The sequence below is a fragment of the Carassius auratus genome, unplaced genomic scaffold (genome assembly GCF_003368295.1).
Source record: "Carassius auratus strain Wakin unplaced genomic scaffold, ASM336829v1 scaf_tig00027474, whole genome shotgun sequence".
In the NCBI taxonomy this organism is placed as follows: Eukaryota; Metazoa; Chordata; class Actinopteri; order Cypriniformes; family Cyprinidae; genus Carassius; species Carassius auratus.
Genome location: NW_020525598.1, coordinates 154,838 through 172,737, shown reverse-complemented (window position 1 = coordinate 172,737; position 17,900 = coordinate 154,838). Strand labels below are relative to the sequence as shown.

At 36.0% G+C, this 17,900-nt stretch overlaps 2 protein-coding genes across 2 annotated transcripts in view; one reads left to right on the top strand and one right to left on the bottom strand.

The window, feature by feature from the left end:
• The first annotated feature begins 3,025 nt into the window (after positions 1-3,025).
• LOC113079234 (SPRY domain-containing SOCS box protein 4-like) lies at positions 3,026-5,775 on the top strand. The gene is made up of 2 exons (XM_026251452.1): positions 3,026-3,815; positions 4,969-5,775. Exons 1-2 carry the CDS (start codon positions 3,098-3,100, stop codon positions 5,094-5,096), a joined length of 846 nt encoding a protein of 281 aa, XP_026107237.1. The 5' UTR covers positions 3,026-3,097; the 3' UTR covers positions 5,097-5,775.
• Positions 5,776-9,009: 3,234 nt separating this feature from the next.
• Positions 9,010-17,900, bottom strand: part of LOC113079231 (calsyntenin-2-like) — a 43,000-nt gene continuing 34,109 nt past the window's right edge. The window contains exons 11-17 of the mRNA XM_026251449.1: positions 16,385-16,533; positions 12,839-13,041; positions 11,768-11,938; positions 11,542-11,684; positions 11,347-11,461; positions 9,950-10,131; positions 9,010-9,306 (exon numbers count right to left, since the gene is read on the bottom strand). Coding sequence (XP_026107234.1) covers positions 9,130-9,306; positions 9,950-10,131; positions 11,347-11,461; positions 11,542-11,684; positions 11,768-11,938; positions 12,839-13,041; positions 16,385-16,533 — 1,140 coding nt within the window. The 3' untranslated portion in view covers positions 9,010-9,129. The remainder of the gene's footprint in view (positions 9,307-9,949; positions 10,132-11,346; positions 11,462-11,541; positions 11,685-11,767; positions 11,939-12,838; positions 13,042-16,384; positions 16,534-17,900) is intronic.

Below are 17,900 nucleotides of genomic sequence, written 5' to 3'. Positions count from 1 at the left end.
AAAAAATAAATAAAAAAATATTTGTAATATTGCAATACTGGTTTTTGTGGCTGTCATAATTTCTTAATATTTAAATGTTAAAGTCACCATCACATCAAAATTGACAGTTTTGCATTATAATAAACACTGCAATATAATAACTTTTTTTTTTCAAGTGAAATCATTAGCCTAACTTCCCTTCCCTTGCAATGACATCTCATCTTTTCTCTACACTAGCACTTAGTCTATTAACGTCCATGTTTTCTTCATGCATTTTCACATTTTGGGTGGGATTTAACATTGATGGTGATAGAAATATAAATTTTCTTCATTTTTATCTCTGCCTTGGTTTGTTATTACTTGTGTGAGAGTGTTTGTTTGGTTTAGACCAGTCGAGCTCATTTCCTGAGAAGGGTTTGGCTCCTGGGATCTCTGTTCAGTAACAGAACTAGCTGGAATAAGTGAAGGATGTGACACATGTGACTCCTCTTCTGGAGAAAATAAATGCATCAAATCAGCATATCAGAATGATTCCTGAAGGATCATGTGAGTAATGATGCTGAAAATTCAGCTTTGCATCACAGAAATAAATTATTTTTAAATGTATTACAATAAACAGGTATTTTAAATTGTAATAGTATTCACAATATCACAGTTCTTAGTGTTTTAGATCAAATAAATACAGCCTTGGTGAGCAAAAGAAACTTATCTCAAAAAGCATTAACTGCTTTTGAACCATAGTGAATATTTGAAAAACACTGCGTTCAAAAGAAGTTTAAAATTATTAGTATCTTATTCAAATTTTGTGCTTCTTTCAGCAAAAAATAAGCCCTCCCTCCATGTTGTTTATTGACATGTCAGAAATCATGATGTCTTTGTCCGTGAGAGTTGAAGGGAGAGTCCAAAGCCATGTTTTCACCGCTGGAACTTTACCCAGGAAGTAGGGACTTATGGCTGGTACTCGGTGTGTTCCACTGCAGGAACCTGTATCTAAATAAAGTACAGAGTAAATAAAATGCCCCTTAGAAAGTCCCTGCTGTCGAGACAGTACTTTTTCAAAGTTCCTGAACTTTCGGGGGCGGGACTTGGGCACTGAGCATGCTGATTGGTTGAGTTCACGCAGCATTGTGATTTCAGCCACTGAAATTTGCATACTTCGTATTAAGAAACACGTGCAGACTAGGGGTGGTTAATCTGTCTGATTTCCCGATTCGATTACGATTATTGAAGTCCCGATTCGATTACAGTCGATTTTCGATTATTAACGATTCTCGATTAGCGATTATTGATTTTCCATTTCACAACAGTAAATGAAAATACACTACAAACTGATTGCGGTATTTAAAAAAAAGTCAGCTACTGAATTACTTAACTCTTTTATTGAGTAACAACAACTCAAAGCACTTTCTGTGTCATGTAGTTATAACTTCTGAATTATTTGTATGCAGCTTATGTTCTGTAGAACACAGAAATGAATACATCACTATTCCACCTTGTTGGAGTAGGCTATCTGTCTTAAGTTTGTGTTTAAGCAGTTCTTTTAAAATTAAAAAAGAAGAAGAAAAGCTAATTACTAGTAGCCTATATAAGGAATTATATTTTTAAATAGCCTACTAGTAATTTAGAAACTAATAAAAAGCTTGCTATGAATGCAACCGTTAAAATAGATTCACTTCTATTACAAAGGTAAATATTTTAAATTAATTTTAAATTGCTAGTGCTACTCTCCACCTTGCCTCCTAACTGTCCTATGAATACTTCGACCTCGTCTAACATACCCAGAGAGTGGCATTAGACAAAGTCTCCACTACTGTCGCCGCGATTGCGGAGAGGTGCGGTCAGAAGACAATATACATGTCTAGCGCGGAAAAAAATCTCCTGCCTCGTCCCCGCAACAATAACACGCCAGCTAATTTCGCGATGAACACTCTGACCCCGGCAAACATTGTTCACACCTCTGACATTTGGCAAAGGACCATTGGGCAATGGATTCACCGTTTGTCCTTGGTGTAGGGCTATACTTTCACTTTAAGTATCACCGTCATCTTCTGAATACAGATATTCCCCTTCAGAATCAGTGTCCACGAATAGAAGTCCCAACACTTCATTGCGGGTTTATTGAAGCTTTATTGATGCCATTAGATAATAATAATAATAATAATGATGATAATCATAATAATCTAATGACAATACTCGCTGACGTTGACAACAGTGGTCAGATAAAATGGCTCACTCTCACACTAGCTCCGCTTTTTTTCGCACTGATTCAATGCGCTTCAATGAGTTTGTATAGGAGCATGACGTTTTTTTGAGTCAGAGATGAAGTATTACATGTCTGCTATCTGGTGCAGGGGAGGTCGTGTAAAATTTGACATCGTATTTGACAAAATTGGCCATTTTATTCAGTGCCGCATCTTGTCGAGTAAACTCGACCATGGCGCCAAGAGGGTTAGAGCTCCTGCCATGAAAACCAAAATGAATCCACACGCTTGCTTTGAGCCCAGATGGAACTGGGTGGATCGGTTGGTTGCTCGTTCCTGGTTTTTCCATTTTACACACCTGCTCTGGCTGCTTGCTAACTGGAACTGGGCGCGCTCGTGACGTTCAACTCCCGGTATTATTTTTTTTACAAAATAAATTTTTGAAATTTTTATAATCGATTCATACTCGTCCATAACATAATCGCGATTAATCAATAATCGATTTTTTCACCACCCCTAGTGCAGACCTACGTCACCAGACTATTTGCCTAATCTTCCCGGTACTTTAGACCGCGGTGAAATGCAGAAAGGTCTGGGGCAAAAAAGTTCCTGCTACAATTATTCCGGGTAATTTCGATGGAAATGCGGCACAAGTGTACTCAAAATTGAGACACTTGGTCTGCAATTTGTTTGATTTAGTTTGAAGTGCAGCAATATATAACAACACGCTGTGTCTTTAAAAGTCATAACAAGCTTCATTACACTTTTATTTTACTCAACAGTGCCACTGACTCCTCTCTGGACTACTTCTTGCACATGGGACCGTGTCGTCTCTAGAGATTGGCTGCCGCTCACCGGTCTGTCCTGCTCATGAGGTAACCCCGGCTGTGGTTGTTGATGCCCGTGGCCTGGCCGTGATGGGGCAGAGGGTGTCAGGTGTGGTAAAATCCACGGATGAGCCGGAATCGAGCGAGCTGGTGTATCCGCCGGTGTTCACGTCACTCCGTAGCCACGGCGTCCCGTTACCCGCCCGTCTGGAGCTGCTGTTGGACATGCCGCCGGCGGGACCGGAAATCCAGCTTCAGCACGCCTGGAACCCAGACGACCGCTCGCTCAACCTCTTCATTAAAGACGATGACCGGCTCACATTCCACCGCCACCCGGTGGCCCAAAGCACGGACTGTGTGCGGGGAAAAGTCGGATTTACCCGCGGTTTGCACGCTTGGACTTTGCGCTGGCCCATACGGCAGCGTGGCACACATGCTGTAGTCGGGGTCGCGACTTCTTCCGCTCCCTTGCGAGCCGTCGGATACTCTGCCCTAGTTGGCAGCGACGCCGAAGCCTGGGGTTGGGACTTGGGACGAGGTCACCTTTACCACGACAGGAAGAGCTTGACCGGCCCTGCGCCGCGGTATCCGGAGTTTATCGAGGACAAGGAGGACGAAGGGACGTTCTCGGTGCCTGAAGAGTTTCTGGTGGTTCTGGACATGGACGAGGGAACACTGGGATTCTGTGCTGACGGGAACTACCTGGGCGTGGCGTTTCGCGGGCTGAAAGGGAAGCGGCTGTACCCGATCGTCAGCGCCGTGTGGGGTCACTGCGAGGTCACCATGACCTACGTCAACGGATTAGAACGTACGTGTCTTTCTCAGGTTCTGCCGTTTCTGGTTTTCCTACTTTTCTCATGTTTTCCGTCATCACTATCCATGTACTTGAGTGCATGTCAATTTCAGTCCAGCTCTTTAGAGATCTTTTCATAGCTTCGCTGTTGCTTCATATGATTAATTGCGCAACCACTCGCACTAACTGGGAAAAACATGTTTTTCTAATGCTTTTCTGTAAAAGCAGTTTTTAGATGCACCTATGAAATTATTCCCATATTGCTGGCACAATGCCACATTTCCAGACTTCTCTGAAAAGGCAGTTTAATAGGGGTTTTACATGGTTGCAACACCAACCCGGGAATTTACAGAAACGTTTAAAGGGGCCATATCCTACATTTAGTTGCATTTTATTCATTTTGTTTCTTCCCCAAAAAGCCTACTTACAGTTGATTCAAATATAGTTGGATATGCAAGTCACACCTATTTTAAAAATTAACTTGCTGTGCTGCAGGATCTTTTCACTCGCATCACATTTCTTTCTTGCTTTCTTTTTTAAAGCCAGTTTACACTACTGTTGAAATGTTTGGGGTGGGTTTTTTTTTTTTTTTTTTTTTTTGAGTCTCATGCTCACCAAATTGTTTTTATAAAAACTGTATAATTATGAAATATTAATGCAACTTAAAATTACTGTGGTAAATATTCTATTTGAATTTTCTTCAGTGTTCAAAACAGTTTTTAGCTGCTTAATATTTTTGTGGAAATGGATACTTTTTTTTTTCAAACGAAGAGCATTTATGTGAAATAGAAACCATTTGTAACAATATAACATACTTAACTGTCACTTTTGATAATTGTAATGCATCCATCCTCATTAAAAGTATTATTTAATAAAAAAAAAGAAATGATAATAATCACACTGACCCCAAACTTTCAACATGTAGTGTTTAAAGTCAGTTTTTAAGTGTCTTACAATGCTTTGTCATCATTTTCAACACTATATTTAAAAAGTAAGTTGTAGATTAAATGGATGTTAAACTGGATGTTGAACCATTCTTTTGCAACGTCATGAATCATTCAGCTTATCTAGGATCAGTGCAGGACTTTGAAGTCCTAATGAGTGTTTTCACATGATCGCTGAAGGTCTTTGACCCTTGACCCTTACTGATCTCTGCTTTGTCCCACAGCTGAACCCCTGCCTCTGATGGAGCTGTGCAGGAGGGCAGCACGACAGGCTCTGGGACGCCACCGAATCCATCACATCCAGTCTCTGCCACTGCCTCAGATGCTCAAGAACTACCTGCAGTACCAATGAGAGACACAAACAAACACACACAGCCAAAAAAAATCACCTTCGTTCACTGAAAGCGTGCTCAGAAATGATCTGCGGTGCTGTAGAGGCTTTGTGCTGTGCACAGACATTAATTAAGTGTCGTAGGGACGGACACCCCATGACGAGTATCTGGTTTTATACATGATTATGAGATGATTAATGAGAATGAGATGTCTGTATTTGTGTGTGAGAATTACTCAAATTATTGTCTTCCATGGAAATAATTTTCTTAAGAGCTGATGATTTTTGCATTTTATTTCAAATTTTATCTAAACACTAGTAAGGACCTAGTGGACCTTCTTGGACGTTAATCCAAAATAGTTATATTAGACTAATACATTTAATTCCACAAAACAGGTTCTTATTCTTTGGCCGGTTTTAACTAATACACAAGTGCCTGAGATGTTTTACAATTTTTCAGTTTGTTTATTATGAGTTTGTTTTTGTTTGTGTTCATGACGAAGCTGATTAAATCAGTTGTCAGAGGTTTTTAGCGTATAAACGCAACTTTGAAACGGTAAAGCAGATTTTTGCAGATTAGATTTTTTTATATTAAATGGATGCTTGTCTTTTTCAGGGATCAAACAGACACCCGCAAGATGGCAGACACGACTTTGTTCATTTGTGACCTTTGAAATGTGAATAAAAATAAAACTCCAAACGCTGTCAGCTGATGTCAAATGATTCGCGATCCCAAAACTGACTCAAATGGTTCGCGAACCCGCTCCGAACTGATTTAAATGATTTGCGATCCCCAAACTGACTCAAATGATTCGCGAACCCGCTCCGAACTCCCGAACTGATACAAATGATTTGCGATCCCCAAACCGACTCAAATGATTCGCGAACCCGCTTTGAACTCCCGAACTGACTCAAATGATTCGCGAACCCGCTCCGAACTGAGTCAAATGATTTGCGAACCCGCTCCGAACTCTAATATATTTAGATATAAATGTAATTAAAAAAATAAATTAATATTTATCGATTTTCAAATATTGCACCCGTCCTTTATCATAAGGCTTTATATTTATGCTCAGCATGAAGTATAGATATTGTTGTCATCCTTAGGGGTGGGCTAAGGGGGATGGAGCCCCGTATATTTTCAGTAAAGCCCTGAATGTTTTTATTACCACCATGCCATCAATGAGTTTTCATGCCCAATAAAGTAATTTATATTAGAATTTAAATAAATAAATATCTCTCACTCTCACATCCACAGTGTCTGTAAATTTACCCAAGTAAGTTACGCATTGTCATTCACACCCGACGAAAACCGCCCACTGATTCTAGTGCTTATGACTGACATGTAAACTGGCCAACCATCGATGAGCGTCTGTACGATCCAGCCAATGAAATGAGATCTTTTTGAGGCAGACGGTTTGTTGGTGTGTAGTATTTTACTAGATCAATTGTGTTTGCAAATGTATTTTCCTCACTACTTTAAATAAAATGTTTAAAATTTGTTTTTTTGTATATTGTAAACAAGGTAAATCTTTCTGATTTATTAAAATAAAAAAGTCACATACATGGATTTTTCTGGGCTAAGCCCCAGATCTCCACTCACCCTAGAACCACCCCTGGTTGTCATGAAGACAAGATCCTGGTCTGTCGGCGGTCTCCCTCTATGTCACCAACAGTAGCAGCAGCGCGCCAGCGCCGCGTCAGGCACGATTCTGGTGTGTAAAGACACAGAAAACGCGAAGCAGCCGCCACGCAGCTGACGCGCAGCAGAACCGCCACGCTCACGCCACGCAGCCAGTCTTTATCAGTCTTTAATCATCATCAACATCCTCATTATGATTAAATACTTTTAATGGAAACCATTTTAATGACCAGTTTCAAACCAGAAAAATAGTTTTGGGATTTTTGAGACATTTTTTAAAAATTATATTTTATTCATATATGTCCTTTGTAGAGGATGCCAAGACTGTTATTCAAAAAAATAAGTAGACATGAAAAAGCATGTAAAGAAAAAAACAATCAATCAGTTTTTAGGTTTCAGGCAAATTTTAGCCATCTTTTGCACAAAGATGATTTGCAACTATGAAATATAAAACAGAATGAATTGTGCATAAAATGTCTATATTTACAGATCAAGGAAAAGGATGTAATTACATAGTTTTTTATTTTTATTTTTTGTATATGTAGAATAAGCAACATTCATTCCAATAAAGCAATTTTTATTTAATTGGAAAATGAGTGTTTATGATCAAACTTTAAGTATTTGGTAACTCTAAAGCCCTAAATGAGCTCTGTGCAGGACATCCAGACCTAAATCTGTGGCCTCTTCTATGCGACACTTTACCCAAATCTGACAAATACTAAAATACATGAGAACACAAAGAAATGACTGCGTGGACGTGCTACACGTGTGACGTCACTAGATGTCGCTGTTGTATGACGCTTAATGTTTGTGCGCGTTCGTGGCGCCTCACCAAGTCTTAAGTGCCAGTTCGACGTTAATGCATTTTATTGTGCTTAAAATACAGTAAAGCATCAATGTTTAGTTGTAAAATGAGTTAGGAGACTCGTTTTTATTGACCCATGTCAGAAAGTGCAACAGAAAGGAGCAAATTGAGTCGGTAAGAAACACATATAACACATTCAATAACACTTGTAATGAGAGAAAAGTCATTTACTAAACCACTCGCACACAAATGTACCACATGTTACACACAAGAGAGACCGATGGAGTAAGACGACACTTAAAAAGAAGCACGTACGGATTTAAAAAGAAAAATTTTATCAAGGACGTCGGGTTTCAGGTTTATTATGGATGTCCGGTCATTTCACATTTAAACATCTGCAAGATGTCTGTTAAAGATCAATTCATCTGGAAAGCATCTGCTGTTGTACTAGCAGTCAAAAGTTTTTGAAAAGTAAGATTAATTTTTTTTTTGATCGCCAAGACTGCATTTATTTGATCCAAAATACAGCGAAAGCAGTACTATTGTGAAATATTTTTTACCATTTAGAATTACCGCGTTCTATTTGAATGTATTTTCAAATTAAATTTATTCCTGTGATTTCAGATCTGATTTTTCAGCATCATTACACCAGTCTTCGGTGTCACATGATCCTTCAGAATTCATTCTAATATTCTGATTTCCTGCTCAAGAAACATAAAACAATTATTATGTTGAAAACAGCTCAGTAGTATTCTTCAGGTTTCTATTCAGTATTCTATTTATGAACCTGAAGGGAAAAAAACAGCTTCTCAACTGTTTTAAATAATAATAAAATCAGAATATTAGAATGATTTCTGAAGGATCATGTCACACTGAAGACTGATGCTAAAAATTCAGCTTCGATCACAGGAATAAATTACATTTTAAAATATATTAAAAAAGAAAGCTGTTATTTTAAACCGTAAAAATATTTCACAATATTACTGCTTTTGCTGTATTTTGGGTCAAATAAATGCATGTTTGGTGAGCAGAAGATTATGCTTTAAAACATTAAGAAAATGTTTACTGTTTGTAAGTAACAGTACTATTTGTACTGTTTGAGTACAATTTGACGTCTGCATTTACATCTGCAAGACATACGTCCACACAATGTTTCTTATCAGATGTCATATAGACGTTTACAAGATGTATTTAAAATGTTCATGATTTAAAATGTATGTAAAACTGACATCTTAGAGATGTCTATCAGGTGTTTGACACATGAGATGCTTGTCAGATGAAGAGATCTTTAACAGACGTACGTGTGCTATCTGGGAGAAAATAAGATGCACTGTAGAGACCTCAAAATGAGTCTCTCTTTATCAAACTCCTGAACAGGAGGCTGCTCGAGGTTCTTCTGTGACCTCACTGTCTCTCATTCTGTTATTGTCCTCCAGCGGTAGAGACAGAGTATAAAGGGAAAAGACGGACTTTTATTAGTTGGTCATCTCACACCAAAACTATCACAAAGGATCAGAGCTGTTTCGAAGTCTTTCGAAGTGTGTTTGCACGTCAGCTCACTTGTATTGCAGGTCACTATAGAATGCTACAGGTAGAGCGTTGTGTTTTCAGCAGTGAAATGTTGATGTTCCCCATTGCACCCTGGTCTGATGATGTATGGAGGAAGACGTGCAGGTCTCCTCTTCATCACTGTCTGATTCTGTAGTAGAGATATCACCGTCGTCTTCTTCATCTTCCTCTTCTTCCTCAGTTACTTCTTCTGCTGACTGAAGCTCCTGAAAGCTCTGGAATGAACCAAATGAATTTACTGTCATAGACATTATTTGAATTCTTTCCATTTTTCCATTTATCCAGTGTCATTTAAAATAAATATAAAAAAATACAAGAAAAGAATGAAGTGATTGTATAGAGTTTTTCTGCATTTTTTGGGGCTTTAGAGCCCCTTGCAGTTAAGGAAGTGAAATTCGCTGTCGTAAATATAACACACAAATTGTTTACATTAAGTGACCATACTTTTGAATCTCTGAGTGTTTTAACATTTACCCAATTCCCAATTCTTAACCGTTCACTACCTATAAAACCAGCGCGGGAAAGGATAGTCTGGGTAGAATGATATTGAGACACTAACCTACAAATCTGATTGGTTTTTAAAGATGTTTTATCAACAAAGATACTGATTGAGGAACATGACATGGCAAAATACTAGGTCAATGATCCCTCACAAAACCTTTTTTTTTTTTTATGACTGTGTTTAAATCGGTTGTTCAGCTCTAGCTGATTGTGTAACTGCTGTTGTGTCCTGCCATGCTATAAAGAAAAGTTGTGGTTTTCACTGAGACTTGTGCATGCTGTGACAGTTTGACAGGCGTCATCTTCTTTACATCATGGTGTCTTGTGTTGTGTGAGCATGTAGACGGTTTGTCGTACCTCCAGAGGGTTGACGGTGATGGAGATAGAGGGTCTGTCACAGTCCGCCTGTTTCTCTGGCAGTGTGTGTGTGTGAATGTGCTCTTGGTTTTGTGGTTGGTTGAGGTAGTAAACACTCAGGAGCACCACCAGCAGGGCGGCGATACACACCACAATGACTGCAGTAGCAACCGCTGGTACAACTACAGAAAGACAATAAATTCATCTGAATCTCACAACCTATAGACTTCTATAGAGTAGAGGTGGGGGATGTTTAATATGTTGTAATAAATAACTGCCATGTTTTATAGAGGTTTTTTCTGTCAGTTGGTTCCTTAATGATTGCATTTGATCATTGCAATGATTCTTTTGCTACTTTTAAGGAAGCTTCACCAAATCAAACTGTATTGAATGTGAATCTTAAGGAACTTAGTTACAGGTTTTAGTTTATTTGAGTTTATAAAAGTAATAACTAGCTCTTCTGTAAGTCAATAACCAATCCAGCTGAATCAGTAAGTGATCCATAACCTGATTTAACCTTCTTCTTTTTTTTTTTTAAGAAACATTTGTTCAGAAATCAGACTACACTTGCATTGATTATAAACTGGAACCAGCTGTGTGTTTTTCAACCCTAAATGGTACAATATATTGAAAATACTGTCTGAGAAACATTTTGTTAACATTAGTTAATGCATTGAGCATCATAAGCTAACTATGAACAAAATACTTTTATTAACATAATTTAATTTATAGATTTATTATTGTTAATGTTTATTTCTTTTTCCTTCATAAAAAAAAATGAACAGTACTTTATAAACTTCGATTCAAAGAGTTGGGGTCAATATGATTTATTATTTTTTTTTAAGAAATTGATAATTTTATTCTGAAATCATGAATTAAAATGTTTAAAAATGACAGCAAACCATTCACGATTTTACAAAGGATTTATATTTTTAAACAAATGCCGTACTTTTGAACTTTCTATTCATCAAAGAATGCTGAAAAAATGAATGCTGAGCATCAAATCTGCATATCATACTGATTTCTGAAGGATCATGTGACCCTGAAGTTTGGAGTAATGATGCTGAAAATTCAGCTACAGAAATAAAACACATTTGAAAATATATTCAAAATACTTTAAATTGTTATCATATTTCACAATATTTTTCCTGTGATTTTGATCTAATAAATTCAGCCTGAAGTGACTTCTTTCAAAAATATTACCAACTCAAAACTTTTAAATGTGGTGGTGTATAACTTAAGAAATGTATAAATTAATATTTAATGAGATTAATAAATCAATAAAGGATAAAATGTTTGGTATCTCCTCAGCTAATGTTTACCATGTATTTTCAAAATTAACATAATCACAGACACGCTTAATTAATTCTGACACAATCATTATGTCTTTCACTCACCTAAGCTGTAGCCGTTATATTCTGTGACTGTAGGATGAATAATTTGCATGTATTTGGGCGGATCCATTGCATGATTGACATGTTCAATAGCTTCCTCACTGTGACGGATGTTGACCTTGGAGAAAGAATGATAGAGATCTTTTTTAGGTCAAAGATCAGAGCGTGGCTTAGTGCATGTCTTTGTTTGGTTCACACCTGTAATGTATACTGATCGCTGTTGTAGCGTCCGTTGAGCTCAGAACAGGTGAGTCTGAAGGAGCGGACGGAGTCGACAGCCTGTCGGCTCTGATAACGCACCTGTCTGATCACCTCTGTGTAGTGACAAACAGAGTCCACTCCTAGAAACAGATGCAGAATATGAAAGATGTGAGACAGTTGTACAGGTAGTAACAGAAGTAAACTGTAGAGTTAGTGTTTTTACCGTATATGGACATGCCGGTGCTAGAGTTGGCGTATTCCAGGTGTTTGCCCAATAAAGCGCTGCGGTGCAGTTCCAGACTCTCTAGCCCCGCCCTTAACTCCTCCCCCAACACCACGATGTCACAGTAGTCCAGATTATGTGCAATGTCCTTCAATGCACCTGAGCTGTAATCTGCACACATACAAAGATGAAGCTAATTAACAATAATAATAAACATATAACCTTTCCTTTCTTTGTCTGCTACAATTCCCATATTTTTCAATAATATAACATATAGTCCATGGGAAAACTGAACTACTGTTATCTTTTTTTCTTTTCTTTTTTTTGAATTGTCTCTTTTTTCTTTTTTTTTGTGTGCCTTTTTTCAAACATAAAAACATACATTTGTAACATAAAGGTCTTTACTGTCACTCTTGATCAATTTAATGCATACATAGTGATTGAAACTTTAATTGGAAAGAGCAAGAGTAATATGGTTTCCCATGATTTGTGCTATTTAAAGTAAACGTAAGCCCTCAGGATACAGGAGGGAGAGGCATTTCAGATTCAGAAACGCATCCTCATGAAAGACTCATGTGATGTGTTGTGTTGTGAGGGTGGAGGGTTTAGTAAGCATCTTTCTTTTATGATTTATTAACATGTTTTTTTTTTTTTGCATTTACTGTTGTTTGCCACCAAAACAGGATCACACCTGCGGCCTGTCAGTGAATAATGTGCTCTGTGCAGTGTTTGGGGACTTTCTCTGTGGCTTTTTTTCATCAGGAGTGTTTTTGTTGCAGAAATACTTCACTCAAAAATCTGTCATTTACTCACCCTCATGTCTTTGACTTTCTCTCTTTTATTCAACAAACAAGGAAAATTTGATCAGGATGCTTTTTCTACACTTTGGGATAAATTCTGTCAAGCTCCAGTAATGATGATAAAACACATTGTCATTCCTGTATGTTCAATATGGTGGGTCAAGACTGGTTTGAATAAGCACTGCATGTGAGTAGATAATGACAAAATTTTCATTTGAACAAATTATTCTGTTAAGAGAAGCAAGGTGATTCTAGAACTCATTCTCTGTACCTGTGTCTGTCTGCTCTGTGCTTTTTGTAGCTGTGCTGATGATATGCAAATCTCTGAACAGGGATAGGCCGAGGGCAAGGTTGGAGGCGGGGACTGTCAGGTGCTCCGCCCCAGTAATTATGATGCGTGGTTCACTAGGCTGGATTATCATGACAGCTGTCTCAATATCAGGCACAGATATACATACATCCTCTCCGAAACACCTGCAGAGATCATAAACACAACAACATATTATTTCACTTTTGTGTGTTATTTTAAATACACACAAACACACACGGGGTCCAAAAGTAATGTACCAATTGCCATACTGCCAGTGATTTTATTAGGATATATATATATATATATATATATATATATATATATATATATATATATATATATATATAATGCAAAATACTTCTCAATCACGTGAGAAATATTTAATAGGGTTATTTTTAAGATCGTTGAGATACTGTTATTTTTTTTAATTAAAATTTGGATTTCTTATTTTTCATTATATATATATATATATATATATATATATATATATATATATTATTTGATGTTTTCATTTTAAAGTTTTAATTTTAAACTTTTTGTTGAGTGTTTTTGTCAGTTTTATTCATTTATTTTTAAACATGTCTATAGTTTTCAGTATTTTTTAATGTTTTTTATTTTTCTAAACCAAGATAAACTAAATGAAAATGTTGCATTAATTTGCAACATGTGTAACATTTATTTCAGTTAGAGTTTTTTAAAGTAGCAAATATTGTTTTTGCAAATATTGGTTTTTAGTTCTCTTGTTATTGGCAGATGGGGCATAAAGTTAGTTTTGGGTCCTGCAATCACTCCCTCAGAGGTGAAGACATCTCCACTCGGATATAAATAATAAAAAGCGTCCGACAGTGATGTGTAGAGTGTAAACAAATCTCTTGGAGCTGTTCCCAACTCATTACAGAGACAGCAACGCTGATAACTTCACACAAAGAGAAAACCTACGCCTGGAGTGAATTAATAACACTTCAGCTTTCTTGGATCTCGCAGTAATTGGACTTAATAAGCTTAAAAGCAAAACACAAACAGTGTTTACTAGAATTAATTTACAACTCAGCTCAGCTCTGAACGACAGGAAGGAAGTCCATTATCACAAATGAACCCAGATCCGCATTCTCTAATTAAAGATGTTGTTCGTAATCCTGTCGCAAACAAACACTCGCATTCATCAACAGACAGGAAATGAATGGAGGAAACCATCTGTGACTGAAGGTTTAGATACGGCAAGGCTTGAAGAGATTAATCCATATTTCATTGTGTAAACAGCTGTTTGCTACAGGATGCAGTTGGTTAAAACCAAAATATGATTTTACTTGTTCTTTTACAATCTGTGACGATTGACTGATGATGACCATACGATGCATGCTATATGATATCTTTAGCCCTATATTTGGTTGTTAATTGTTTCTCAGGGTGATGTGTGTTGAACAAATTGCACTGAAGAAGACAAGTGTAATATTAATTGTTTAATATTGAATATTATATTTTGCATGATGATTTCCTCCTAGTTTTACATTTATATGCCTTTTTTGCTAAAATATATAGTTCATATAATACTACTGTTAAATGTAATCTTTAGCAAGTCTAAAAAAAGTTATATATATATATAATATTGTAGTAGATTGTGTTGTATTGTAAAAATTAATATTGTTTTTGTAATATTGCAGTGTTGTGCTGCATGAAGGGCCGGGCAATAAGCAAATCTTTAAAATGTATTTATTTATTTTATTATTATTTATATTTTTGGCTTCCAGCAGTTGTTTAGTAATAATAAATAAACATTTAGTTATTTTTTTACTGGAATAATTACTACTATTATCAGTAATTCAGTACTTAAAAATATTATATAAAAATAAATAATAATAATACCAAAATTGGTGCAATACAACAGAGTTGATCTAATATATTTTAATTTATTATCTTTTAATTAATTAAATGTTTACATATATTCATTTTTGTTTTATTGGAAACCCACTGTTAAAAAATATTTAAATTTAAAAATGTTCAAAAACAAAGTTCAGTAAATGAATGATGTTAGTAAATAAATAATCAGGATCTCAATATTGAACAAAATAATGTTAATCATGATTTTATTTAGTTGTTTATTTGAAATTCACGTGTAGCATTTTAAACAAGTTTGTGTTTTAAATTTTTTTTTATTTCTTAAATCATAGTATTGAATTTAATCTATTCATAATAGAAAAGCGAGCATGTAGACATATGGAGGCAGAATTATTTTTTGTTTACATCCTTACATTTTATGCCAAGTTAATTTTTTTTCCTTTAATTCGAAGTTGTTGCACAGTGTTTGTCTTTTTAAAAAGCAGTCTGTTACTTTGCAGAAGTGTAAATTACACTTTTAGAAAAAAGTTACTAACTATGCAAAACACAACACATGTTTGTCTTAATATAAGTCTGTGATCAGCAAGCTAGATTTCAATTATATGTCTTACAGTAATATAATACTTAATTGCTCTATGTGTGTTTGTTTTCATGCTAATTCTCTGTTGCTCTTTGCTGAAGGGACTCCACCCACTGGCACTGCTCAAGCCTCAGGGGGGCGGGTCATAATCCTTTAAGGGCTTATGGATATTCATGATCTACTTTGAATAATCATGGGGTGCCAGTGGGTGCAATTGTGCTCCAAAGAACAAATCTCTCTGCCATTCTCTTTGCATTTCCCTGTCTGTACATATAAATCAAACCTCCCTCAACATAGAATATGAATTAGGAAAGAACAGAATGAGTGATATTATGTTAATAAAGGTTACAATAAGGCTTAGTACTGCTTATAGTATACAATTAGGGATATGAAATAGTCAGTAAGCAACCAGAAAGCAGCTAGCTAGCAGAAAATGTAAAAATCTAGTTACAAATACACTTAATATTAAAGGTTCTTGGCATGGATGGTTCCATGAAGAACCTTTAATATCATTGGAACCTTTCCAGTGTTCTTTAAAGTGGAAAATGGGTTGCCAGATTGAGGACACACAATCCACGTTTTAATATTACTCTGTTCAGGTCCAAAACAAAAACAGACATTCTGACACAAAACGCACATTTCAAAGTAGAATAACTGTAGCAAAGTTTTCTGGTGAAACAAGTATGTAAACTTAACATGTTTCCTAAATATCTGTAAACAAATTAGGGTATTTTTATGTTTGTACAGTCAAAAAATTACATACAGCGCCTTTAAATATAAGAAAGGGCAAGTAACACATTGTATTAAATGTCAAATTTTAAATTAGAAAAACTTAAAGTGTGCTTTCATTTAAAACATACTCCAATAATCATCGTTTTATTTCCTTTTTTTTTTTTTTTTATGATAGAGTTTAAAAACGTTTCTAGCCATGGGTCAAAGCACAGATTAACATTAAGTTCTCGTATGACTCTGGGGTGCAAATCCAAACTATGCAACCAGATATAAACGGTTTGATCATTTATATTGCTGTATTCCAGAGCTAAACTTGTTGTAGTTCAGGGATGAGATCTCATGAATATTTATGATCTTACTGCACTGCCGTTGAGATCCGGAGGTGACGCGCTCCCTTGGTGGGAAACTGCCGAGAGTTGATGTAAGAAACTTTCCTCAGTGCGGCGTTCATCTGCTCCAGATCCTCTCCCTCCATCACCACCAGAGACTGAGCAGGATTCAGATGAAACTGAGAGGAAGACAGAGACAGACAAACGTGAGATATTAAACTATCAAGGAGTTTGTGAGAGTGACTGTTTGAGGCAGAGATGGGCAAAACTCAGAAATGGCTTTGGATTGGTATTTGAATTAGAATGACAGGAAGAGGAAATTCTACAAAGGAATTGTAACAATTACATTGCATAAACTAATTAGGTAAATAATGCATATTTATTCAATTTTGGATCTTATTTCTACACTGAAAAAAAATGGTGTAGAAACAATTTTCACTCAAAAATGTATAAAGTTTCAGAATTATAAAAATTTGCAAGTGACACATTGAATAACATACAAATGTTAAGCAGAAAGACTTTTAAACTGAGACTTAAATGTACTCCAATCTTTGTTATATTTGCAACTTAGAAAAATCTATTTTTACAGTGTAATTTTTACTGTGAAAGACTAAACATTTATTATTCTTTAATCATTTATGATTAAATGTATGTACCTTATAATTGATGTAATTTATTATTAGTTTTTTTTTTTTGTAAATATGTTCAATTTGTTACTATACTTTTACAGAACTGTAAAATAACAGGATTTGTTTTTTACAGTGTAGTTTTGCTTTAAAATATTTCATTAATGTTGTTGTGAACATGCTTACACACTAATGTCTAATGTGTAAGTAAATCAATGTTTATAGTCCGTTCTTGTCTATGAATCAGTCATGTGAATTAATAAATTGGTCTTTTTTTAATTATTTGATCAGTATCCAGGAAAAGTCTGGAAATGCATTGTTCAGAACTCTGTGATATCAAGATAAGAAACTACACTTAAAGCAATCATATTCATTTCTTTTCTAAATTCTAAAAGTCAAATTCTGCATCCTGCATCCCGGCAAGAACTGAACTGTTATTTATCAAAAAGCCATCATCAAGTCGTTTATGAATGAAGCACACTTCTGCTTTGAGCTTCTGAGCGATCAGACCACCGGAGTGAAGCTGTCTTCTGTCTCTCACTAACTCTGACTCTCTGTCTGTAAAACCTGCTTTCATTTGATCCTCGAGTCTTCCCTAGAGCTTCTCGAATACAATAGAACAGAACAGAGGAAAGCAAAGCAGAAAAAGGAAAATGTGCATACAGAAATATCTCTCCTCAAGTCGTGTCTCCTGGCTTTTCTTAACCTCTTCCTCATTAGTTTTCTACAAAATAGTGAGTTTCAACTCTTCTGTGGTTTAATTCGGGCAAACTCCTTTTCAGTATTAACACAAAGTTAATACAGTTGAGCTTTTAATGGCATTGTACACTGGCTTCAAGCACAGCTCATTAATTCAGACAAATAATGTAGAGTTTGTTTTGAGTTAGGTGTGTGTGTGTGTGTGTGTGTGTGTGTGTGTG